The following is a 25,508-nucleotide window of genomic DNA, read 5'->3' on the forward strand; positions in this document are numbered from 1 at the left end:
GAAAGAAAACGAGTGACTGAGGTGGGAACTGCGTGGCCGTAGGCGTTAGACAGGAAATGGGGGATCAACGCAGTAATATATACAGTTTTTCTTTACTCTCCCCCTCCGTCTCTTCTCCCTTGACATGCATATGTATGTATGGGACACGCGGCACCAAGAGGCCTTGTCGATCTATTAAAAGCAAGGTTAGACACGACGCAGCTTGCAGTCATGCCTCGAACATACCCTGCCGTCGGGTCCTAGGGCAGTTTAGCATCAGCATTGTGCGGGTATCCATTCGTAGACTTGTGCTGCACCTCACCAAAGCCTGCATAGACAGTGTACACATCGTGTCTCTATGATGGGCAGTCATGGCGGGCGACATAAGGTGGAGTCGGCAACACACGCCGCTTGAAGGCTGGCAGTGGTTTCTGTCAAGAACGAGTAGAGCACGGTCCTGTACGGCAGTCGGACGTGATCAAAGCGTCCAGGCCAAACTGACGAGTCCATGAGCTCCCCACTCTGGCTGCCTCGTTGTACCGGGCACCAACGCGACGACGAGTGACAGCTCACTCGACATGTAGCATCTGGCCACTTGGGAGCCCGTGCCATTGTGCAGGTCCGAAGTCCGAAGTCCGCAGGTGGGCGCCGTCTAGCCCCGTACCAACAGCCTGGTTGTCTTAGGTATGCGGAAAGCCCCTTTTTCAGCTATCAAAAGCAGGCCTCGTTCGACCTCGCGAGTGAATCGGTCGCACCATTCGGCGCGCGAGAGCCTGAGTACCACATAAAAACCAGTCGGATACGGAGAATTATGCTGCAGGTGGCCGAAAGTTCCAGTCGAAGAGGTAATTGTATCACGGATCAGCACAAAAATAAAAAAGAAAGAAAAAAGGTGGGAGCAAAACGCAAGGTTCCCGTCTGTCGACCTTGTCAGGAGCTGGAGCTTGTGTCAATGTCCTGGCTCTCGGGTGGATCGTCGACCCCGTTTTGACCACCAGATGTTAGAGACGTTAGACAGTTGATGTCAGATTGGCAAATGAGATGCACGCTGTCGATCATGAGGCTCGAATAAGATACGAATATCCGCACGACGACCCGGTCCGGCAAGTGATCGTCGGCGTCCAAGGGATACGGGATGTCAATAGTCCCCGACATGTGCACTATGTAAGCGCCCAAGGACTCGGGCCAGGGGATGGACTGGACAAGGGAGGGAAACTAAGACAGCCATTGATCACCGTTGGCCGGGGTTTTTGTTTGCCATTCTGCAATCATTTGCCCATAGCCAAAGTCGAAGTGAATGCGTCTGGTGTCGGCAAGAACACGGTGATAAGAAGACAAGACGTGAAGCTGCGAAAAGGAAACGAAATGATAAGGTAACACAGAAAGACCCGAACCGGACATTTTCATTTTCAATTCCTGGTTCGGGCGGGAAGCATTACCAGACGACGGTTGGTGATACGCACAAAAAGCAGAAGAAATTATAGCCACGTGATACGTCATATGAGAGTTGCGCACGGATAGTGATTAGTCATTAGTCCGTGCGTGCTTCTCTTCGAAAACACGGTAGACGAAAAGACACGAGGATCTGTCCATGTCGTTGGAATCTTCATTTGTTCATGTGCAAGCCCTCGGCTGCACCGCTGTCCAGTGGTCCATTTGATCCGATGGAATTGAACGATTCTGTATGCATGGGACAGTAAATCGAGGAAAGTTCCCGTTCCCCTGTCTGTATCACTATCGGGTCATCCAACTTGCAGGATCACGTTGCCTATGACGGCCCTCCGAGAGCTCTCTGTGAGCTGTCAGACAACGGAATTGTTTCCCGAGTCTGAAGGTACCACGTGACAGGACAACATGTGTCGGGACGGGATCTCCTTTGAATTGAATGTAAGAATGCGGATTGTCGCAAGAGAGTGTGTGCTGTCCCACCCAAGCCCGTGCTGTTGTTCTCGCGACTGTCGATATAACCAGGCACCCTCGAGAAATCTTTACATCGCGTGGTTTCAAAAGACCATCCTTAAGCTTCCTCTCCAGCACCGAGACATCAGGTGTAAGTCGTGGTTGTCTGACTTTGTCATGAATCACCGCGGCCGTCACTCGGAGTCGCATGCGGCCATTGCACCCAGCGAGGCAGCATACGCGTCGGCCTGCCCGCCCTAAGCTCCCGTCGAGACCATAGTTCTCGGTCTAGAAGGTGACGTTCAATCAAGCTTCGTTCGGCCGCCGGTTCCCTACGTAATTACCCCAACCCAATCGCCGAGACTGTACTAGAAGGGGACAGACCAAACTCGACGCTAACATCAGTATCATACAAGTTGCTCATTGTATTTCCTAGTTAACCCCCCACCTCAACCCTATGTCAAAGAAACCCCCCTTTCAGGACACAAAGTCAATCGTCTGCTTCGAGTTGAGGTGGTTGGGCAAGTTCGCTAACGACTTCGTACAGCCTCAGTGGCGCGATTTCCACTCTGGGATGACGTAGACTATATAAATAGAATCAGAAGCGCGACCGACTTGACATTACTTCGTACCTTCACTTGCATATTCTGGCATCTGCCACGCAATTTTACTTCGTCCGCCGTCGTCCATGGTCCTGACCCTTTGACCTGGAGGTGGCTTCAAGGTCACCTCCCGCTTGAGGCTTGAGGCTAGTTTTTCCTATACATGTAGGTGATTTATCCTTACTATACCAGTGACAAACTGCAAACCAAGACCAACAGACTTTGGGTTGGTGGTTCTAGGCCGATTTTCCCAACCTCCCATATAGGCCCCGTCTCTCAACTGGCCACCCTGACGTCCATTTGTCAAGTTCGGAGGCTGGGCTACAATCCACACTGGGAACGCTAATCATACGAACCGAGAGGGCTATGTGGTCCATAGGATGAATCGCAGTTGAGACTGTTTCGCTGGTCAGGTAGAACAACAAAATACCACCACTTGGGAAGCGGGACGAGAAGGTAGTCTTAGCTGGATGTGTCCAAGTCGATGACTTCAACAAACAAACCAAAAAAAAAGAATAAAACGGAAAAAGGAAAAAGGAAATGGGGAGAGTGGTCGGATTGGAACATGCTGAGAGGCTCCTGGTCAGGGACTCCGGTCTCGGTGCCGAGGAGTCGGTGGATTTGCAAGGGCCAAGCCGACGGGCAGCTCCTGCTCCGTGTGTCTAGCGAGTCCGTTCGGTTGCCGAGCATGGCGCGAGCGAGGTTCTCCTATTGCCCGAAAACCCCGAAATGATTGCGATATTCTTATTCGTCACATTACTGAATGCCGTTCCATACTCACCGTGAAACGCTGGTGGGGACGGGATAGGGTCGGCCGGCGCACCGCTCAAACGTAGCCTTGATGACAAGGTTCGGCTTGTCGGCAAGACCCCTGATGCGTCCTTCACTAGATTCGCGTCGAAATGTTCGAGCGATTGCTCAAAAGCCTCTCCTCCGGCCACTATGACGACATGCGCACCTACTGACGGCGGTAATAGAACCTCGCCTGATCTACGATATGCGGACTCCGCTCGTCATACTTCCAGCCCTTCCGGGTTACGGATCGCCAGCTTAGCACCTGAGCCGGGTTTTCAGGTCGGTCCGCGTGCAAGGCTCACAGGTAGTCGGGAGATGGGTTTGGGTTCCTAGTTGGTAACGTGGATGTCTCCTTTTACCACTTGGGCCATTGTCTGAAAAGGAGGCACACCTCTCCTGAAATTTCGAGCGGAGGAGTTGAACGTCTACCGTTACGAGCTCGCAGTTATTCTGACCCCAGCCGTTGGTGCACATTGACGTGGAACGATCACGTACGAGCTCAATCGTCTTGAACGAAGCGCCAGTACGCCGTCTGCCGGCTTGCGCTGGTCGATCCTCGGAGTTGCCTGAAAATGTTGTGCGGGAACTGCTAGTTACGAGGGGAAGCCGCCGAGGGAACTCATCCAGTGCGCGAGAACCCGCGCAGCGAGTTACGAAGACGAAAAGTTGACAAATCAGGGGTGGGATCCGGAATGCTCCATTGCTCGTGGTCAGAGCAAGCGAATCGCAATGACAACGTGGAGAGTGCCGTTTACCGTATTGTAGAGCTTCATGGCAGTGCAGTTTCTGCTGATTTCCATTGCTCCGGGCAAGTCGGATGTTGGAATCATCAGGAAACAGGAACAACATGACAAGAGATTTCTCGACCCTACGTATTAGGTGTTGTAAGGGGCAGCCCTAAATCATATCTGCACTCTCTGCACGAAAAAAGTAAGCCGCAAGTCAAACCGGTGGAGAGACGAATTTGTTGCACACGGAAATGACATTGCATTGCATTTTCAAGACATGCATCGCATCGCATACCAGCAGGATCTGATATTCTCCGGTGGCTTCATATAATTACCCAAGATCTTCATCACTTGAATGTCATAGAACTTAATTTTCACCGCGTTAGACTGGCGCCGTTTGCGCATCATACAGGGGATTCCCGGGGAAAACGAAGCTTGTGCTAGCTAGGCTATCAGCTAACACGCGAGTGAAACCAGGGCGATAGTTCGATAGTTGGAGTACCGGTATCCCGCATAGGCCCTGTCCGGTATCCCGCAAGCGCCTATCCCTTTTAGGAAGGTTGACCGAGCCCGATTAAGTCGCCCCGAAGTCCGGTACATACATCATAGGATAGAACATAGCGTATAAGTAACTTTTAGTACTTAGTCACTAAAATTAGCTGGTAAGGTACATATAAGATACATTAATGTTATTTTATGATGTACCCCAGGAGTAAAGTATTTATAAAGTATTTTTTTCACTAAATTTGGCTGGGACAGTACTTAAAGATACATAGTCCATTCTCCATAAATATAGCGGGGCACTCAAGGTATTTTGCAAGTACCTTACCACGCAATTTAGCTAGAAAGGTACTTCAAAGATACATAGAAATCAATTAGCGCATGCGGGATACCGGACAGGGCCTATGCGGGATACCGGTGCTCCGATAGTTGAGGGTAGGGTAAGACTTCGGGCTTTTCCGTGATGCTTCTGCCCAGTTATAACGTAAGTACTGTATGTACGTTGTACGTTGTACATGACGAAACAGCTCGGTGATTCGGTGACCTAACAGGCTTCAGTCGAAATAGCCAGAAATAAACTCGACTGGTTTCGGATATTCTCCTGTGCTATAAAAAGCCGTTCCAAAGCTCTCTTTACAGTGATGATGAAGAGACAGATGACGAGTCGATACGATGTGACGAGCTGCCTCCGGGGGAAGTACCACGATGAAAAGGTGCAAAATATTCGTACTTCGTATACAACGTACAGGTAGTCTGCCAAGCGGCATAGCCTCATGGGGCCAAGTGTAAAATAAGCACCCCCTGTGCACATGTTGGCATTCAACAGGCTACACCCCTGTATCAAGTTCGTACTAGTACGTTGTATAGGTACCGTTGGGACTTGGAGACGCTCGCACACCACCGTCCTGTCCTCCGTATATAACGTACATACATACAAAGCATGTGCGCAGAGACACATTGGCCAACTGAGAGCACAGGACACAGCCGACGTCTCCGTATTGTCCCAGAGACGGATGGGTTTTGAAGTGGGCTGAAGAACAGAAGGTAACAACAAGAAAATTTAGAAAATGGTATACCAGTTGGCCGTGGACAAGACAACCAAAGTGTCTGTCGACAACGGCCGCAACGAGACCGTTGGGCGATTCTTCTTCGAAAGCACAAATGTCTCACAGTGTGTCTGGAGTGCCTCCGTTTCCAGGGGTTCTGGAACCTGGGCAGCCTTACGTCGTGTGTCGCTGCTTCGTAACACTCAAAGCGCAGAAAGAAACGGTGATGGCGAATAGGGATAAGAGGTGGAACGGTGATCAACGAGTCCCGCGAGGATCGACGAGCCGGACGCGCGTACCGGTAGATGCGAACATTGAAGATTAGGTAAGAAGGGATAAGGGCAGGTTTGTTCCAATACCGATTCTGAAGCCGTTCATACGTGCGATGTACGGAAGCTGTTTCACCTCTCAAACATAGCTGCGATAGTGTACGTGGGGACAGAGGAAAAGTGTCGCATGAGGTCGATCATCGTCAGAAAGAGACGGCTTTATGACGAGGTGTCGGAACTCATTCGCTTGGTCGAGTCGAGATACGCTTTGATTCGTTCTTTTCGTCCTGCGCTTCCAATGTTGTCTGAATGGTTTGAGGCCTTTTCTATCCTCGTTGGATTCGTCTCCATGTATCGGTATGTACTTACGTTGTACAACGTACCTACTCCGTAACCGTAGGGCGTATTTGAACCCTTGAACCTTTGAACCCCTCTTCCCGTTTCCGTTTGAGGCAAAAATGCCCCCCCTCCCCTAACCCCCGGGCCAAGACCAATAAAGGCCGAGCCCAGACCGAGAAGGGTAAGGCTCCTAAAGGTTGACAGCAGGGACCTGGTGGCCGAGGCTCATGGTCTACGAATGGGATTTGTTGAACCAGAGAGGCACGGGGAGGCAACAGGGACTTGACGCCCAACCCTTGCGAGGCTATGCTGTTGGTGGTTGTCAGGCGACCTGGCCGAGGGGAGCCAAGTAGTTACCGAGACACGATGCTGTCCAGGTGACATGCAGAGAAGAGAGACATGATATTTATGTCGGGATCTGGCGAGGGCCAGGCTCAACAGTGGCAAGACAGTCGTAGGTTAAATGTAGAATCATGAAGCAGAACCATGAAGTATTGGAAGCTCGTGGGCCGACAAACATTTCCACGGCTCACCCCCCACTGTACCTGATGTACGAATGGGGCCTCAGACGCCAGACCCCTCCCCCACAAAACCAGCGTCCAGATTGGTACCTCGTCAGCACTAAGCACATAGACGGAAATTTGGCAAGTTGCCAGACCACCTTCTCCTTGGGAAACGTGGCGTCTCGAATATGCGCCACCCTATGACCTACCGGTAGCTATTTCTAGCATTCACATAAGGTGGACAGCCCTAACACGACGTACGAATAGGAGATAAGTTATAAGCTATTTACTAGTTGTATATAAGATAAGTGCAACTCTTCACGAGGCTTTCTCATTAGAGAACGATGCAACTGGTTTCTTGAGCTGCGCTATATTGTAAAAGCAAATCTGGTGCTCGTCAAAATTGTGTGTCACATTGCCGAGGTTTCCAAAGTTCATGTTCTCCGTAACCGTACGTTGTACAAGAATAGTCCGCAGGTAAAATATTTCGCTACGGCCTAATTAGTCCAGGATGCATTGAACTAGCCGCTCTTATTTCCCCGCTAGCGCAGCACCCCGGTGACCCCATACGGAAGGAGGGGGGTCTTTTCCCTTCAGGGGCCAAGAGTGTGCTCTAGGGGTCCAGCCTTGGCCTCTCTCTCATCACCAACAGCTTTCCATTCCACACGTTTTCCTCCATACAAAGTATCATCTTTTCTCACTCCATATTCCCGCCGACAGGAACCCCCTGTCATCGTATCCATAGCAATGGCAAGGGGCTGTGAGGTCTTGGCGCATCCTTTGGAGATCCAAGACAATTCCCCCCCCCTTCTGGGTGCATCATGATAAGACCACCGGCCCTGTCGTTCCGGTGTCTCAACCTTCCTTCTCTCTTCTTCTCTCTTTTCTTTCACTCTCTCTCATCGCGCAATCCTTCGTGAACCGAACTTCCTTCTCGTCGTCGTTCGCCTTTCGCCTTTTTCTTCCTACCAAACCGTTGCCACTCGCTCATCAACGGTCTTTTGTTTAACCTGTTTCTCTTTTCTTTATCACCACTCTCGCTGAATATAGTACGAAAAACGACACCGGTCGTATAATATCCCACTCATCCACACTTATCAAACTACCGCCCAAGGATTTCCGCAACCCAGGACGATCGCCATGTTGCCCAAGACCTTCTCCGCTGCCGCCGTGGCTCTTGCCGCGTCAACCTTCGTTTCGGCGCAGACCTTCACTGACTGCGACCCCACCAAGGAAGGTATGTACATGACCCGCCTGCTGCCTATTTCTCGCATTTCTTGTCTCGGCTGAAACTTGACGCTGACCGCCGCCCCTTGGTATAGACTGCCCTAACGCCCCTGCCCTGGGGGCCAACGTCCTCGTGGACTTTACCAAAGGCAACGGCGATGACTACCTGTACAGCCTCGACGGCACCAAGGTCACCTACGACGACGAGCTCGGCGCTGTCTTCTCCATCTCCAAGGACACCGAGGCACCCACCAAGGCCTCGCACAAGTACATCTTCTTCGGCGAAGTCGAGTGTACCGTCCAGGCCGCTCCTGGAGTTGGTATCGTGACCAGCATCGTCCTCGAAGCCGACGACCTCGACGAGATTGACTGGGAATGGGTGGGCGGCGACAACTACAACGTCCAGACCAACTACTTCAGCAAGGGCGACACCACCACCTATGACCGCGGCGGCATCCACCCCGTCGAGAACCCCACCGGCCAGTTCCACAAGTACGGCATCGTCTGGACCAAGGAGAAGATCGACTGGACCATCGATGGCCACGTCATCCGCACCGTGACCTACGAAGACGCCAAGGGCGGCAAGGAGTTCCCCCAGGCGCCCATGCAGGTCAAGCTCGGCACCTGGACCGCCGGCCGTGAGGGCGCCAGCCAGGGCACCGTCGACTGGGCGGGCGGTGTTGCCGACTTCTCCAAGGGTCCCTTCGTCGGCTACTACCGCGACTGCCGCATGGTCGACTACGCCGGTGGCGTCGAGGGCGCCGTTGAGTACAAGTACGGCGACCGCTCCGGCACCTGGGAGTCCGTCATCGTCATCACCGAGGACGGCGAGACCGAGCCCGTCCGGCCCACCACCACCAGGACTACCGCCACCAGCACTACCTCGACCAAGACCTCGACTTCTGCTCCCGCCAGTACCAGCTCTGCTGCCAGCAGCTCCGAGGCCGAGTCGTCCGCCGAGCCCTCCAGCTCCGCCAGCAAGGCCAGCTCTTCTGCCGAGTCCACCATGGTCACCTCCGTCGTCTCGTCCTCTGCTGCCGCTTCCTCCGCTGCGGAGTCTAGCGTCGCAGTGTCGCCGACCATTCCGGCCGACACTGCCGCCGTCGAGCAGCCCAGCGCCGTCGTCAGCGAGGAGCCTTCTGCCGGCATGACCACTCGTGCCAACCTTGCCCTGGGCATCGCCGGTCTGTTCCTTGCCTACATGTTCTAAGTGTTCCGAGGCAGACAAGTGGGAGCTGGGCGCGATACGGCGCCTCTTTCTCACCGCGCGTTGCATGCCGGCACGACAGCAAGGACCGCGCGATTTGACATTCAAATCATGTCGGTCGGAGGGGGGAGCGTGATCATATATTGTCTCTACTTCTCGTTGTCTCTTCTCCCTCTCACTCTCTGTTTTTCATCCTTGCGGATCTTTTACGCCATATCGGATCGACTGCACTGAGCGGCACATAACTTTTCAGGGAGTTGGGACAATTTCCCCCTTTTTTTTTGCGCAATACATAGGTTTTCGTTGTAATCGCATCATGCTCTTCTCTCTGCCCTCGTCAGCACCGGCAACTCGGAGGCACGGCTTGGTCACATTTTTGTTTTCTTCCTTTTGCAGTGACCAGTGACGTTTTTTATTTCCTGGGGCAACGAATCTGTTTTTTTGTTATGGCAAGAGACATGATGATACTGGAATGGACTTCGCGGTCACGGGACGATGGTACTATATGGCGGCTCTGTTTCGTTTAGGGGGGGGGGGGGGGGGGTTGATATGGTCTGCAGACCTCGAGGCGGGTTTATTTTCCCTTCGCGACAGGTGATGGACTTTTTGTTGATAGTTTTAGCAATGATACCTACCTGCCCTTTGGATGAAGTGGTGGGCATATAGAGCAGAGAATTGATAAATGACCTCTGGTTCCGAGGCGCAAACGAAACATGGCTCGCCCCTATTTTAGAAGTCGGTTTGATTGCTCATTGTGAGTGCCGAGTGCCGTTGGCTCGAGGCGCACTCTAATCAAATTACATGAATCCTGCCAGCCCTCGGTGTCTTAATCCGGAGTAGTGTACGGACAGGGATTTGCCGTAACAAATCTCCGATGAGACTTTCTGGCTTCCCGGAGTATTCATACCGTCCCGCGGCAGTCCGGATCCCACATGCTCTTTGTTGCGTTGACATCTTCGCCTGTGAAGAACAAGAAGTTGAATTCAAATGTGGCTTGTTCCTCAGCCACCATCGTTGAGCCTCTCCATTTATTTATTTTGAAAAAGGGGCTATTCTTGCTACACACCCATCGTCATTTTCCTCCCCTTGCGGTGTTATAAACTCAGCGGCTTAACTTCCTATCCCCAAGACAGATTCGAACGCATGTTCGCTGGTTGTTGACGGCGATGACAGATTACAGTACGGTAAGCATATATCTTGGACTTCGAGCCTTACTAGACTCCGGGGAGGATATACTTGTGTGTACCGTACCTCACGGTCGCGGGTTGGGAAGTACCCGTTCGCAGATTTCCACTTAGTCGCTGAATATCAATATCTTGTTGGACCATCGCCCAGCATCTTTTGGACCCTGAGGCATCTCGCGCAGTTCCTACAAGGGGGCAGGGCGTGCTGGATATGGGCGCCGACGAATCCATCACGACAGATGACGAGGGCTGGCACACGACGCATGCAAACTCGATCGGCATCATCCGCGCCGTGTCGTTCTCGAAGTGAGGCGTTGGGTGTCTCGGCTTGCTTTCATAGCAACGAACATTAACGCATTATCTGCGCGTATTGTCTATTGCTTTTGCCTCGTCCTGGTCGTTCTAGATTATACACGGTATTCTCGCATCATTTCCTTCTCTATGAAGGTGTCTTACATGCCCCGAGTCGCACACGTGAAGCAAGTCGATGACCCGGAGAAGCGGGCGCGAGGGGGTTGTGGAAGCCGTTCTTTGCTGTGCCCACCATAGAGGTAAAGTTGCCTTACTTACTCTTAGAAAATATGACATCAGCAGACTACCTACGCCAGGTATCGATCAGAATTGCCCTCCATTCTCCTGTATCTGGAGACGACGTCGATAGGTGGGTACTATGCGATTTAAATGGGAGGTATTCCCAATTTCCACGAGTACTGGTAAATATCACCCCCCTGTTCGGTATTTGCTGTCGCCTCAAATTCTTACAGAGGTCTTCCGACGCCGCGCATCGCTTATATCCTAGCCTGTGATATTTGGGTATCGGTACATTATCGTAGTATGTAATGCCAAGCACTTCGTTATCCCTAGCATCAAATAAAGTGTACCGGTACTCGGGCCTCGGGGGCCAAGATATAAGCGAGGCGCGGTGTCGGGCGACCTTCCCAAAGAGAGTGAGGTGACAGCAAATACGAACAAGGGGAGGATATATACTGCTACTCGTACTTCCACTATAACTTCTCGCAACATACTCGACTTCAAGGGTCTCATCACTATAACAAACACCCGGACCATTATCAAGGTGAGCCTACCATAGGAATAAATTTTCGAGATACCCACCACGTACCTCCAGGGTCTCCCCCCCCAGCATCTACAAGAATTCCGCCATGCCCATCATCAACGACATCCCCGCCTTCCAAGCCTTCCTAACCGCCAACGCGAACTCGCGTATCCTCGCCCTTTGCGGCGCGGGGCTCTCGGCCGCCTCGGGCCTGCCCACGTTCCGCGGCGCCGGCGGTCTGTGGCGTAACCACGACGCCACTCGTCTTGCCACGCCGGAGGCTTTCAAAGCCGACCCGGCCCTCGTATGGCTCTTCTATGCCTACCGTCGTCACATGGCCCTCGAGGCGAAACCGAACCCTGCCCATTACGCACTCGCTGCTCTGGCCCGTAAGAGGAAGGAATTCCTCTGTCTGACGCAAAACGTCGACAGTACGTCTCTTTTCCCCGCCCTCCCCCTCCCCCTCCTTCTTTTCCCTCCGTTTCATGCCGTGTACCCCGAAAAGAACCTTCCCCACAACTCAGGTTCATGCACGGCAAGCCGTAAGGTTGCATGACCATGTGGTGGTGGCGGCGGCAGCGGCGGCTGTGGTGGTGGTCATGTGCGAATGGGTGGATGGGTGACACAGCGGTGGACAATCCAATGACGGCGGGAAAGGGGAAGACTACCTGGTCCTCAGTACCTTCTATCTAACACCGCCACAGACCTCTCTCAAAGAGCGGGTCACCCCCTTTCCCAGCTCCGACCCCTTCACGGAAACCTCTTCACAATCAAATGTTTCAACCGCCGGTGCACCCACATAGAACACAACAACACCGCCGACCCTCTCGTTCCATCTCTAGCACCCGCGTCCGTGACAGCCCCCGCTGACGCGACAAAGCCCCTTCCACTCCTTGACCCGGATGTCCCATTAGCCCATATCCCCCCCTCAGAACTCCCCCGCTGCCCGAAGTGTGCCTCCCTCACCCGGCCCGGCGTGGTTTGGTTCGGCGAGTCGCTCGACGGCGCCCTCCTCCGCGAGATCGACGAGTGGCTGGACCAGGGACCCATCGGCGTCATCTTTGTCATCGGGACGGGCGCCCAGGTCTGGCCCGCCGCTGGGTACGTTCAGGAGGCGGCGGCGCGGGGCGCCCGCGTCTGTGTCGTCAACACCGAGGTCGCGGAGGAGACGTTGGGGCCGGAGGACTTTGGCTTCGTTGGGGATGCGGCAGCGTTGTTGCCTCGGTTGCTGGAGCCCGTGATTGGGTCTATGAAGGAGGACGGGACGTTCGGATGAAGGAGGATGTAAGCCGTTCCATGAGCGATTCTACGGAGGGAACGAAACGTGAACGGGAATGTATCCAACAGAACGAACGCTAGTTCAATATAAAGGTATGTGTTCTGCCATTGGTTTTGCCGACTCTGTCACCGTCTCTGACCTGTTCCCAAAGTCTACGTTTGGTGTTGCTCTCATGTTCAACATCCCTAGCGCAGCGGTAACTAGAAATTTACCATGGCGAGGGGCCCCAGCACAGCATTTGTTGATACTACCCACGGCCATCAACCGGGCAAACATTCCAGCCAGCCCGAAGTCACCAAGGCGTTCTCCTGGGACCTCTCGTTGTCCAACCCCACTCACCATCTATTATTCGGTGTCTGCCTCCCGCTCGAGCACGAAGCCAGATACTCGCCGTCAATAACATCGAGAGGGAGAAAGATGACTCGTCTCTGAAATGTATACTAACTGACCGCGAGGTCGTGTCGCCGGAGCCGAAACTCAGCGGGCGTCCGTGGGATCCGTCTTCTACTTGATATAAGTTGTACCTAGACTCCAATCATCAGGAAGGCTTGATGGCATGACTAGACGCACTCATCCGTTACCCCTTCTTCGGAGAATACCCGAGATCCAGACAAGACGGAGCAAGCAACGGGATGTTGATATAGATGCTGAACCCTAGGATCAGTGGCACGAATTTGGCCTAATGGAGCGAATACCACTTGGTCTACTAACACCACGCGGTCATTTCAGCTCTCCTTCTCCTCGCACTACCGGAATGCCTCTTTAGCCGACTGTATCACCGGTTGTTGGGGTTATGCTTAGGTCGTGATACAGATTCTGTCTTCCATTTAGGCTGCACGGAGGAAAGCGTGAATGTGTTCAGGGGGTATGACAACTGTACGTAACTACTCGACTTGTAAGATTTGGTGTCCTACTTGGGGAGCACCTTATATACAACGTATGCCATGGGCCCATATGGGTTGACGTGTTACGTGATGATAATCAAATAGATATGTGCTATTTACGTAGTCAGGGCCCGGGACCTCAAAAAGTTCAATGGGAGGGTGTACTCCCTATGTTCCTATGGTTACCTGCTGCGAATAATTGCTATACGGTAAAGCGCGCAATTACGGAGAACTAGCTACAGTGGTAGATATTATTACCCTACGGACAAGCAGGAATTGTGATACTGGTACGTATCTATGCCGCCGCGCAACCTTAGCGTTGGTGGGATCCCCGACTCGAAGCTACTGAGTAAGAGATCGTGAAGGTGGATCTATGCCGGCAAGGATAGCAAGTCAGGGGTTGGCAGCCGAGATTCCGAATTGGCCTCAGAAGACCCTGGGGACGACCCTGATGTCGTTCGTCGGGTTCGCCGCTCAGCAGAAAGTGTTTAGACGCCATAAAATGTGCCTATATTCATACAGGTATACTCTGTATACCTAATTATGTCATGACAAGACGAAAAGCTTCGAGGCTTTCTCACCATGCAAGGCACAATGTATGAATAATATGAAAGCTTGGAGGGAAGAAAGACGACACAATCATCCATTGGGTATATATATGTACGAATAGACCTGATTACACCTCGTCGAGTGATATCAGTTTGCGATGAGGAACCAATCGATTGGGACAATTCCCAGCCCAAGTCCCTTTTTGGAGTTTGATGGCATTACTCCACAATTACCCCGCATTCTGTTCAATGAAGTAGTGTACCTCTGTACGTATCCATAAGAATCTCCAGTCGACCTCGATACAGTAACCTGCATTGAGTATTATCATCAGCTCAGGACCGTCGTGCTTCATGAAACCTACCAAGGAAGCGCGGGCCGGTTGAAGCCCTCCAATGCCAAGGGGCGAGAAAGAAAATGTCGCAGACAGCTTGCAGGGTCTAACATTAAAAATGTCATGGAAACTATAGTAGTGTCGACGGAACTCTTGCAAAACAAAAGGTCTCCTGAATCCTGACTGACAAGACGCGGTATGCGCTCGACTTCGCATCCCGTGTCGACGTCTTCGCCGTTCCGATGTTTCCCGAACCGCCCCGCTACGTCCCGGGAAGAGTCTCCAACCATTGGGCAATGATAAGTGTGAAGGGTCCTGCCACTTCGGAAGCGACCAATGACATGCAAGGTAACTCGTTCGCATTTCTCCCTGAACAGGGTACGGAAAGAGAAGGCGGTCGTGCGCCGTTGCCAAGGCTCTGACTCGGACAAGGCCAAGCCCGGTGCCATCTATTACGTTACAGCTTCTGGCAGAAAGAGGAATCCCTGTTTTTTCCATTAGCAAATGGACCAAAGCTGCGCGGGCTACCGGGACGTCAGCCTGCATCAGCCGCTCTACTTTGTATCAACTTCTTCTCAAGTCCATATTCCCTGCATTTCTGCTTCCTCTTTATAGATTTCCTCAGGTTCCCTGAAAGTCTCTTCAAAGTACCGAAGGCCCTTCTTGCCAAACATATCGGAATTTATTATGTATTTGTCTCTCGTACGAATTCATAGGGCGAGAGATAAGGGCCGCAATGGCCCCTGTGCTTCCTCTCACATCTCATAGCCTCGTCTCTTGACTTCTCGACCACAGCACCTCCGTATTCCCCCTCGCTTTTCTCAAGATGCCACGCCGCCGTCACGAGACGCTCCCGATCCAGTCCTAGGCCCCGTAAATGGCATGCCATTATCCCATTTCTTGTGACCTTGGGAAGATCAGACTGATCCAGCCTAGATTGGTGCTGGATCTCATTTCCTGAAAACTCGGGCTACGCTACATCACCCGCGGGATACAAATACAAAGCACGTTATGTAATGCCGCTGGTATTGAGTTGCTCAATAGAAGCGTTCGATCGCCAGCGTCGTACAGGATGGTCAACTTGCCGGAACTTGTGGTCACGGAGAGATGAGGATGCCTGGTGGGCGATTGCTGGCATACACATACTCGTGTGACAATACATATGTATGCCGGTACCAACGCACCATCCATCCTACGAAGTACCTCGTAGTCTTCTCTTTGGCTGCCCTAGCCGGGTGCGCCCCGTTGAAGGACTGCATATTGGCGTCGCGTGCAAGCGTTCCCAATTTGGGGGCCCGCCAGCCTCTTACAAGTCCAAGGATGGTAATACTGAGTACGAGTACGTTGTACGTGTACTCAGTACGTTGGGCGGAACCACGAAAAGGGCGGGGGGCCCGATCCCCATCTCGAATCTTGCATGGATGGATAATTTACCTCGCGCTACCTTGGTTTCTTTGCTCCGTATCTATTCGTACGTCTGCCCAGGCATTCCCGCGTTTTACCAGTCAACAAGTACGTCCGTGTCATTGTACTTTCCCTACTTTGTACTTTCCTTCTGTTCTTGACTAAAGGTACGTAAGACTAGGCATTCCATTACCTACCTACCTCTTGTTTTGTCGCTCCCCGCCGCTGAATTATTGTTATTTTTACTGTATTATTACCACGGAGTACCAGTACCTACCATGCGGCGTCTCTGATTCCTTATCTCTGATAACCTTCATTCGCCTTCGCCTTCCTACCTCTTCTCTTCCTCTCCCCTTCTGTTCCATCGCCCTGATTCTCGTCACCCACACAACATCCCACTCCCACACTTTTCTCCTCAATACTCTTCTATCATGTTTTCCGTCTAGGTTGGGATTTTCGTAATCCAACGGACCCGGAGCATTAATCCTGTCGGCCAATGACGCGCAAAACCCTGGCTTATCTCATACTCGCGTCCTTCATCACCTGAAATTAGGACGGCATCGCATCTAAAGAAGAGATCTCCGACAGCAGCCTTATCGATTTACCATCCCATCTTGTCATTCCAGTTTCGTGCTCTGTACCTCATACGATTACTTCAACCTTCATCTCCGGGCAGGTGCCGGGGACCCCAGCCGAAACCCGCCCGCAAGTCAACCCGGATTCGCCCACTTCTCGCATCGGCCCTGCGCCGTTTTATCCGTTGCTTATCCATTCGTCGAGATAATTTCACGACATCGTCACATCTAGGTGGCCCCCGAATATCCACCGGGAATTGGGTATTTTTTGGCCTCTTTACTCATTCGATTGCTCTTATCTTGCCCTGTGGCCAGCCACCTCTGCAGCCGCATCTGGATCTCGCATACCGCCCAGTTGCCTCTCCACCACTCAGAGAGCCATCTCTGCTACCGACCTACCTCAGACACAACCGTTATCAGAGAAGCCCGTTTGGTGGTTCCTGTCACAGGAGTGAACCCCGGTTAGGGCCCGCCAGGCGTGGCAACGAGCTACACTACCATCCACACAACGTATACCCCCGAACCTCTTGACCATTTTCCTGGGAGGGGAGCCATTGCGTCATATCGTCACTACTAGATACTCATCTCTCCAACATACGAGCCAGAGCTCATCGATCTCTTTTTGAGTCCTTACTGGTTCTAAGCGCTTCATCGGGGAGCCACCTAGCTTCCCGGCCATTCAACTGGCACGCGTTAGATTAACCCTCCCACGGAGCCCGGGAGCGGACCGCACCATCTACATCGGCCCCGGCTAGTATCACCTAGGCTGCCCTTCATCCCGTTCTTGCTGCTGGTAGCGATACCACGGGGGAACTCCTTATCTTAACCTAAAATATCCACCTACCCGTCCGATCTCTTCCGTCATCATGTCCAAATCGAGTCAACCTCTCGTCACCAGGACGGCGCCGATCGCCATTGCTCCCAAACCTGCGCGACCACCTTACCGCCAAGACAGCTTGGACTCGTATCGCCACGGCAGTATGACCGGCCAGGAATCGACAGACGCTTCGTACACAGGCAGAGCTCCGAATCCCTGTGACATATGTCAACGCTTTAGGATCAAGTGCACTCTGAGCGACGACGACGAGGAGGGCTGTCTTCCATGCCAAAACCGCGGTTCCGAGTGTTCTTTTGTCTCGAGTCCGCCAGGCCGGAAGCGGAAGCTCAACGGGGCTCTGGCCGACGACGGCAAGAGAAGGTCAGTTCCTCGTCTCCACACACACACAATCCCATTCTTTCTTTCTTTCCTGCTTTGCCATCCATTGGTTTTTCACATCGTCTCCTACCCCGTTTCTGCGAAAAGGGGGCGGTGGGAGGGAGGGAGGAAGCAACACTCTTTGCTTCTCCGGGAGCCGTCGTGTGTCGTTTTCTCCCTGATTCTAGCGTCCACCGCTGCCTCCCCTGGCTTGGCGTGCCACCTAACACCTTATCACACCCTCTCTCTTAGACCCGCTCTCTCGGCGTGATGCATGGCGGCCATGTTGATAGCAGAAATTTCTAACATGTTATTGGTTCCGACAGCTCACCGGGAAAGTCTGAGATCCGACGAAGGGGTCAGCACCAACAATCGAGTCTCTCGAGCATGGCAAACTCCTTCATCGAAGATATGGCCAATGTTGGAGGCCCAACCCTACTTAGGAGGACTCTCGGTCTCCAAAACGACCGCTACAGCCAATATATCGGACCGACGACTGATTTCGAACCGTCGCTTATTAACCTGTCTCCGTTCGACCCTCATGACGAGAGTCTCTTGTCGCGAGGGACTCTACGCAAGGTCAGCAACGATGACACTTTCCTCATGCTTCCGGATCACAACTCTCTCGGTTATGACCATATCCTAGAAGATGTCGAAGAAGTCGAGGCCATTGTCCGACCGCACGGTCGCAAGCTAGTGGATCTTTACTTCCGCGTCGTACACCCGGCTTTCCCCATCATCCAGAAGACGGTGTTCTTTGAGAAGTACGAGCGAGGCTACCGCGAATTCTCGCCGCCGCTTCTGGCTGCGGTCTATATTCTCGCCATCAACTGGTGGGACCATGACAAAGAGCTAACCGGCCTGCCACGGCCGGATGTCCGTGAGCTCGAGCGGCTCATCCGCACCACGCTTGCCGACGCCATGCACCGACCGAAACTGTCGACGATCCAGGCCGGCCTGCTATTATCACAACGGCCAGAAGGGGACCAGTGGGCGCCCACGGCCCAGCTGGTGGCCATATCGCAGGAACTCGGCCTGCACCTGGATTGCTCCAACTGGAAGATTCCGCCGTGGGAGAAGGGACTGCGCAAGCGACTCGCGTGGGCCTTGTATATGCAGGACAAGTGGGGTGCTCTGGTCCACGGACGGCCGTCTCACATCATGCCTGCCAACTGGGCAGTGCAACCGCTCTCGGAGAACGACTTTCCTGACGTGGAGTGGGATGAGGATGACGTAGAAGGGCAACGAGAGATCGAAACGGGAAGAACGTTGTTCCAACAGATGGTGGTGCTCACCCAAATCCTCGCCGAGATACTCGACACCTTCTACACGCTGCAGGCGAATCAGAACGTCAAGGACGCTGGTCCGCAGGGCACCCATCTCATACTATCTCTCGCCAAACCTATCCAGTTGAAGCTAAAGGAATGGTATGCCGGGCTGCCGAGCTCGATACGCATGGACAACTCGCTCGGCACTTCAAGTCTCTGCTCGGTGTCTTCGGGCAGCGGCACCCGGCTATCCAGCATTGGTCACCTTCACCTTGGTTATTTCGCCACGGAAATCACGCTTCACCGCCGCGTCATCCGGTCGATCGTGGCACCCGCGTCGACGCTAGATCCGTACGTCGAACACATATGCCGCAGCGCCGCAAAAGCCCGACTCATTTCGGCCATGGACTTTGTCAACCGACTCACGCCGGCTCACCTGCGGTCCTTTTGGTTTTTCGCGTCCAAGACGAACTTTGCGCTGATTGGCACCTTTGGCTCGTTGCTCTGGGCCACGAGTCCCGGCCAGGAGGAGGCCGATTGGTACCGGCGCCGGTTGAGCGAGTACCGATGGACGCTCTCGGTGAGCTCCAAGCCGGGAGAGGGCAAGGGGCTGACGGAATTCGCCATGATGATGCTCGACATTTCGACGGGGTTGTTGAAGAAGCTGCCGGAAAAGCCGTCGATAAGCCGCAGCGGCAGTGCCGTGGACATGGCCAGCAGCAGCCTAGGCAATGGCGGCTTGCGTAACGTGAGTAGGCCCAGTGGGCTCTCCAGCGGGTTCTCGGCGCTGAGCAGCATGGGGGGCACTCACTCTGCGGGCACGTTTAGTGGGCTGGCAAGTGCGGATGTGAGCCATGCCCACAGCCCGCTGAGCCTCGAGGATGTGGACGAGAGCAGCGACGAGGATATGTATGACGGGTTCGCTCCGACGGCTGGTATGGCCAGTAGTGGTAATTAATTGATGGCCCGGGCGAGAGGTGTCGGACGATCTGAATGCTTCACGGGGAAGCAATCCGGATGCTGGACTAGGCGGATGCATTATGGGACTCGGAGTTGGATAGAGGCGAGGAGCCGCGAGTGATATACCACGGGATCTGGACCTTCGTACATGGAAACGGAACGAACTTGTTGGGACCAAGGCGCTTAGGGCGTACAATGTTTTTGCCAGGATAATTCTCACGACGAAGCAGATGACCTGACGCAGGGACTGCGAGATGAATCAATACGGATACTCGATACCGGATTTCTTGAGCTGCGTTTTGCAATAGCGTCCTCGGAGAGAAAAGGATGGAAGAGATGAGCAAGCAGTGGTCCCATCCAGAGGGCGGGATCGCTGGTCGATAAGTATCGAAAGGGCGGTTGGCGGTTAGGGGTGAGAATCCGGGGAGAAATGACGAACATCACGCAATCGAAGGCGTGATTGTGAAGGCCCTGTGCCCAAAGGCGTGCCGTGCCACGGGTGAGTCGTACAGCAGATGACTATCGCCACCAAGCAGCGCGCATCTCTCGGGTGCCTGGTTTAGGCGAAGGAATCCAAGTCTACCGGATCAAGAACATCCTCCGAACGCGCCTTATGGCCGACGAGTTGGTGACGAGTTGGGCATCGAATCTCTCGGACGTCCGTGGCCAATTTCCAACTGGGTCTTCTCGATCCAGACAGACAGACTCGAAGCTGCACGTCTCCAAGACCAACTGCATCATCGCCTGGATGTTCATCCCCGAAAGCAAACAAGCATTGGGATTCGATGTCATGTGGTGGTATCGCAATTAAACCCATCTATATCCCAACATGAAAAGACCGCTAACGCCGCGCCTTTACCTGAGAATAACCAATTCATCGTCATCGTCATCGTCATCCAGAGTAACCATGCCTCCTCGTGCTTGTCCTCCTTGCCCTACGGCGCCGGGCGCCACAGGAAGCCCATCACCCAGGCTTTCCCTCCCGGCTTCACGGATCCCTTTCTCGGTGACGAACCGCGTCTTTTTCCGCATGGGCGGACGGTCCGGATCCAACACTACCAGCTTTTCGCCGTCCTTCATTCTCGATAGTTTATCCCTCAGTCCCCCGCCCCATCCGAACCCGCCATTACCGGGTTTGGGCCCCTGTCCCGCGTCTGTCGCAAGGGACGACGATGTCCTCGTCGACCCGGATTGGGAGCTTTCGGGCCGTTTGCGCTTGATAGGTCCGAGATGGATTACGTGCTCTTTGCCTGGCGGCGCTATCAAGCCCAATGCTCTGGCGTCGAGCTTGGGCGCCGCCTCGCGGGGTTGTGAGGTTAATGGATGAGGCGTTGAGCTCGCTCCGGGCAGCGTGGAGGATGAAGATGATGCGACTGACGACGACACCTGGTTGGCAGTAGCAGCAGCAGAAGCAGACACGGCAGCTTGTTGTTGGCTCTCCGCTTGCTTCATGTATTCCTTCCCAGCGCCCGTGCCAATCTTGCCCAACTTGGTCTGGATGGCCCGCTCGCGCTCCTGCGCCACGAGCCGCCGTTTGAGGTTCTCCTCCTTCTCGCGCCTGTCGACGAGTTTCCCGACTCCGTCGATGAGGTCTGCCGAGCTCAAGCTCTTGCTCGCGAACCAGTGGGTCTGCGACTCCCGGTCGTACTGGCCGCGCCGCAGCTCCTTCTGGGTGGGGATGTGGATGTCGTACGAATTGACCTTGCGGCGCCCGTAGGCTGCCTCGGCGTTCACCTCGACCCGCATGGCGCGCCGGGCCTTGATGGCCTCGTTGGTGTGGAACTCGCAAAACTCGGTGCGCTTGCGGTTCACCCAGTGGCCGCAGATGTTGCCGTCTTTCTTGACGCTCTTGCAGAAGCCGAGGTCGCGCGCCATGCCCACCTCGATGAGCTTGTCCTCGTCCGAGTTGACGACGAGGCTGAAGCGGCCCGTGTCGGCGCGGCCGGCCGGGGGCGGCATGATGGTGGGGTTGAGTATGGCGATGACGGTGCCCTCCCTGACCTTCCAGAAGCGCGTGAAGCCCGAGTTGAAGAGGAAGAGCTCCAGCTCGAACTTGAAGTCCACCAGCGTCATGATCATGTACTTGCCCCTTCGGTCCTGCTTCACGCCGTTCCGGTCCGGACGCGCCTGGTGCAATTTCGGCTCGGAGCGCTTGCCCACGACGGCGAAGAAGACAATGTCCTGCTCAACGTCGGGGAGTTCGTAGTTTGGGGACTTGACGTGCCGGAGCAGGTCTTTCATGACCATGATCTTCTTGCCCGAGAGGTTGCGGGTGAGGACGTTGTGGGGAACGATGCGCCGGCTCAGGTGGAAGCTGGAATAGGGTTCGAAGGCGGTGGCTTCCGCTTCGGATACCTGGTCCGGCGGCGTCTTTTTTCGGGACGCGTTGGGTTGTACCGGTCTGTCGCGGGCTGGCTGTGACGCGAGACCAAGACTTGGTGCCGTGTTGCTACGCTGCATCCCGGCGGAGCTCTTGCTCGCATCTTCCCCGGCCAAGACCTCGTCCCGGCTAAACTCGGGGGCCTGCTCCGGTACTTCGGGGAGCTCTACGGCCTTGGACCTGAGGTCTTCTATCTCCTTCTGGCCTATGCCGAAGACGGCTTTTGACCGTATCTTTTGTACCTTTACCCGCTGCGCATGGCGGCCGTCTTCCTCCGTCCGTGCGGCCGCAAGACGTTCGTTGAAGGTGAGGGGACGAGGAGGGTCTGTGAATTGCTGCTGCTGTGTCACTGCATTTGGATTGAGTGGTTTTGACCGCTGAAGGTACCCTCCAGGTGTCTGGGTTTGTTGCTGTTGTTGCTGGTGTAAGCCTCCTTGCTGCCGCCCAAACTGTGGTCCGTGGTTTTTCCGCAGGCTAGGAGCTCGCTTGAGGGAGATGTCCTTGGCGGTGAGGCCCTTGTCGATACCGAGTAGGACTCGACTGGGAGACGTCTGCACCGCCGGCTCGGGTCTTGCTCGTCGTACAGGTGACACCGGGATCTCGATGGTATTCTGCGATGCGGGCCGGGCCGGACGACGTTGCTGCGCCGTCCCCCTCGGAGATGGAAGGGCAGCCTCAGGCCTAGGTGATTCCATACTGTCGTTTGCTTCGATCTTCTTCGCCTTGGCACTTTGGAGCTTCTTCAACCTTAAGCGGGCCTGGATTTCCTGCAGCTTGAGCTGGAGTGTCTCCTCGTCGTCATCGTCGTCGAGAACGAGCTGGTCTTCCATATCGATCGCGGCCGTCTTCGTAGGTCTTGAGAGGTTGGGGCGTGATCGTCCAGTTCCGAGAGGGGAAGGAGAGGGCGAGGTGCGGTTGGCGAACCGTCTGAGGCGCTCACGGCCGCCGGGGGTGCTGAGGAGGGCTTCGCGTGGAGATCGTGGAGGCCATTGCGGCTCGTCGACTTGCGTGGCTGGGGGGTGCTGTCAGTAATCCTGCATGGTCTTTGTTCTTCTTCTTTCTTTCCGGGCAGCGGAAGTCACTGACGAGGTGGCATGAGACGATTGGGACGATCAACCGAGATTTTCTATAGTGGGAGACTTCCGAAATGGCTGGTTGGGTCGGTCTTCTTCGAACGTTCCGAAAATAGAAATTACTTGAGACGAGTATCTCAATCCCAACCGCCGACCGGGGGCGAGGCCAGCAGCGGGACCGGACTCCGTCATGCGTTTGCTGGAAGAAAGATGGACTTGTTGCGAATCGACGGGGGGAGCTATTCGGACAATTCTGAGGGAGAGATAACAAAGGATGGGTCGAATGGACGAATGGATGAATGGATGGATCGATGGAGCCTTGTGGGCCAGCGGTACTCAGCGTCTAGTGATGATGGCAGCAAGGGATCCTGAGATGACGAGAGCTTACGCAAGGTGTGACAAAAAAATGGTCTGGGAGGTCTTGGAGAGGCTGTGGACATGTTCGTGTTCCCAAGCCTCTATTGGGTGTACTCCGTAATTAGCCCGTGATACGTGTGACGCGTAAAAGGGCGTTGATTGAAACATGGAAACGCGTCTCGTTAAATTGCATGATTATGTAATACACACGACGCGCTCAACGCGTACCAGTACGTCGTACTTCGTACGTACTTCCTCGAGTGATTTCTAACCGGTCAGAGACATACACCTACCTAGGTAGGCACATCAACTGCTTTCACACTTGGTTCTTTGTCTGACTTTTGTCTTCAACTCGTCATCATTGTCTTTACTCTGTCTTTTCCTTACCCCTGTTCTTCCACCCTCAGCTCCCATCATTCTGCCCATTCTCGGACCTCATGGCGAGGACGAGGTCAGCTAAAGCTGCTCCAGCTGCAGGTGGTGACCAGAGCGAGCCTGTCGTCTCCAAATCTAGATACGCGCTGCCAGTAGACTCGAAAGAGCCCTCTAGAGTGTTCATTCTCCCTACAAAGGCCACAAGTGCTGCCCGCATCGTACTGCTACCGAATCCCCGTTACTCGAAACCTACCAGATACCTCCTTTGTCCCGAGTCTGGCCTCTACGAGTTTACCCAGATTGCCGCCCCAAAGACCACCCCGAGAAGCTGGCTCATCGAACGAAAACATGCGACCCCGGCGGCAGAAGAGGCGGAGCTTCCGACCCAGATCACCAATGGCGCCGACTTGTTCGTTGCCACCCCGGTTGATCCTCTCTTCTTGGTATTGCCCGCGCTGCTAGCCACTCCGGCCGCCTCCAAGTCGAACGATGCGAAGCGTCTCTTTCTAACCAGCGAGGACCACTTTGATTCCATTTCCGACTCTGGGTCGACGCATTTTTCAGAGGTGCTACGATGCGAGAAAACGAGGGCATTATTCGAGGCAAGGATGGGAGTCATATGCGATACAGTGGAGGCTGGAGACGAGAAGATGTTCCGAATTAATGAGAAGAAGCTCATGGGAGAAATTCTGTCGAAAGCCAGGGCCCTGAGTTCGACCTCGTTGCCGCCCAGTATGGAAGACAGGTTCGTGAAGAAGGTCCTCGAGGCACCGCTCAGTGTGCAGAAGAGCGATGTCGTCAAGACAGAAACCAAGCCAGCCGATACTGTCCCCGTCATCGAATCGGCCGAATCCCAATCCTCGGCGAGTACTGTGGATTCGGCCACCACTGTCGACAGTACGAATTCGTCTGCATCGACGGCATCAACAGCAGCCACATCAGTGAACGGCGAAATGGTGGAGGACTCGGTGTCAAGCTCGATGAAAGCTTCGGATGATGTGGTGGCACTACAGAGGCTGAAAGTCGCCTTTGGTTTCATCTGCTCGAGCTACGTCTCTCCGAACGCGGCTACCCGCCTGGAAGGTCTGCTTAGAGAACAAGCCATGTCGGGGGTGGACTTTACACCCCTGGAGACCTATCTCGCGGAACTGGCCAAGCTGCGGGCTGAAGCTGCCTCGGCACGGTCCATGGCCGATTACTCCCGGAAGCGACATTTGGACGACGAACAAGAGGAGGCACGGGCCGAGAAGAAGAGGAAGATGGAAGAGGAGAAGAAGCGGAAAGCCAACGAGAGCCGCGGTGTCAAGGAACTGAAGAAGGTCAACACCTCCGGAATGAAGAAGCTGAGCGAATTCTTCAAGAAGAAGTGAACAAAATGGCACGGACCCGCCGTGCCACGACAGCTGGTCCTCAGGGAGGATTGCACAACACACACACGCTACGGTTACGTGCCGCCATGTTTTGGGAGTTTTTCCTGCTAGTCCAGCCCAGTATCGGGTCATTCGCCAAAAAAGCACCCGACCGCAATATCTCGTCCCACCAAAA

At 54.1% G+C, this 25,508-nt stretch overlaps 8 protein-coding genes across 8 annotated transcripts; 6 read left to right on the plus strand and 2 right to left on the minus strand.

Annotated features, from left to right (window-relative positions):
• Positions 1-2,470: 2,470 nt before the first annotated feature.
• Positions 2,471-3,344, plus strand: ACRALDRAFT_1064080 (uncharacterized protein). Its single transcript, XM_071016908.1, has one exon. It carries the CDS (start codon positions 3,046-3,048, stop codon positions 3,211-3,213), a length of 168 nt encoding a protein of 55 aa, XP_070874942.1. The 5' UTR covers positions 2,471-3,045; the 3' UTR covers positions 3,214-3,344.
• Positions 3,345-7,517: 4,173 nt separating this feature from the next.
• ACRALDRAFT_1064079 (glycoside hydrolase family 16 protein) lies at positions 7,518-9,846 on the plus strand (the record flags this gene model as incomplete). Its single annotated transcript, XM_071016907.1, has 2 exons — positions 7,518-7,898; positions 7,984-9,846. The coding sequence occupies exons 1-2, from the start codon at positions 7,802-7,804 to the stop codon at positions 9,096-9,098; spliced, it is 1,212 nt and encodes a 403-aa protein (XP_070874943.1). The 5' UTR covers positions 7,518-7,801.
• ACRALDRAFT_2019601 (uncharacterized protein) lies at positions 9,825-10,826 on the minus strand (the record flags this gene model as incomplete). Its single annotated transcript, XM_071019979.1, has 8 exons — positions 9,825-9,881; positions 9,941-9,983; positions 10,028-10,153; positions 10,227-10,245; positions 10,352-10,396; positions 10,421-10,606; positions 10,695-10,718; positions 10,754-10,826. 8 exons carry the CDS (start codon positions 10,824-10,826, stop codon positions 9,825-9,827), a joined length of 573 nt encoding a protein of 190 aa, XP_070874944.1.
• Positions 10,827-11,439: 613 nt separating this feature from the next.
• Positions 11,440-12,609, plus strand: ACRALDRAFT_1070906 (uncharacterized protein; the record flags this gene model as incomplete). Its single annotated transcript, XM_071017808.1, has 2 exons — positions 11,440-11,764; positions 12,038-12,609. 2 exons carry the CDS (start codon positions 11,440-11,442, stop codon positions 12,607-12,609), a joined length of 897 nt encoding a protein of 298 aa, XP_070874945.1.
• On the plus strand, positions 12,038-13,012 carry ACRALDRAFT_1082026 (uncharacterized protein; the record flags this gene model as incomplete). Its single annotated transcript, XM_071019246.1, has 2 exons — positions 12,038-12,704; positions 12,764-13,012. The coding sequence occupies exon 2, from the start codon at positions 12,785-12,787 to the stop codon at positions 13,010-13,012; it is 228 nt and encodes a 75-aa protein (XP_070874946.1). The 5' UTR covers positions 12,038-12,704; positions 12,764-12,784.
• A 4,209-nt stretch (positions 13,013-17,221) lies between these two features.
• On the plus strand, positions 17,222-19,776 carry ACRALDRAFT_2104376 (uncharacterized protein; the record flags this gene model as incomplete). The annotated part of the gene is made up of 2 exons (XM_071023182.1): positions 17,222-17,553; positions 17,877-19,776. 2 exons carry the CDS (start codon positions 17,222-17,224, stop codon positions 19,774-19,776), a joined length of 2,232 nt encoding a protein of 743 aa, XP_070874947.1.
• Positions 19,777-20,633: 857 nt separating this feature from the next.
• Positions 20,634-24,002, minus strand: ACRALDRAFT_2047946 (uncharacterized protein; the record flags this gene model as incomplete). The annotated part of the gene is made up of 9 exons (XM_071021541.1): positions 20,634-23,170; positions 23,241-23,284; positions 23,335-23,446; positions 23,481-23,574; positions 23,632-23,661; positions 23,731-23,766; positions 23,799-23,855; positions 23,911-23,933; positions 23,990-24,002. 9 exons carry the CDS (start codon positions 24,000-24,002, stop codon positions 20,634-20,636), a joined length of 2,946 nt encoding a protein of 981 aa, XP_070874948.1.
• Positions 24,003-24,025: 23 nt separating this feature from the next.
• Positions 24,026-25,333, plus strand: ACRALDRAFT_2042169 (uncharacterized protein; the record flags this gene model as incomplete). Its single annotated transcript, XM_071021222.1, has 1 exon — positions 24,026-25,333. The coding sequence occupies one exon, from the start codon at positions 24,026-24,028 to the stop codon at positions 25,331-25,333; it is 1,308 nt and encodes a 435-aa protein (XP_070874949.1).
• Between the last annotated feature and the right edge of the window lie 175 nt (positions 25,334-25,508).

Source organism: Sodiomyces alcalophilus (genome assembly GCF_042370955.1).
Source record: "Sodiomyces alcalophilus JCM 7366 unplaced genomic scaffold ACRALscaffold_4, whole genome shotgun sequence".
NCBI classification, from domain to species: Eukaryota; Fungi; Ascomycota; class Sordariomycetes; order Glomerellales; family Plectosphaerellaceae; genus Sodiomyces; species Sodiomyces alcalophilus.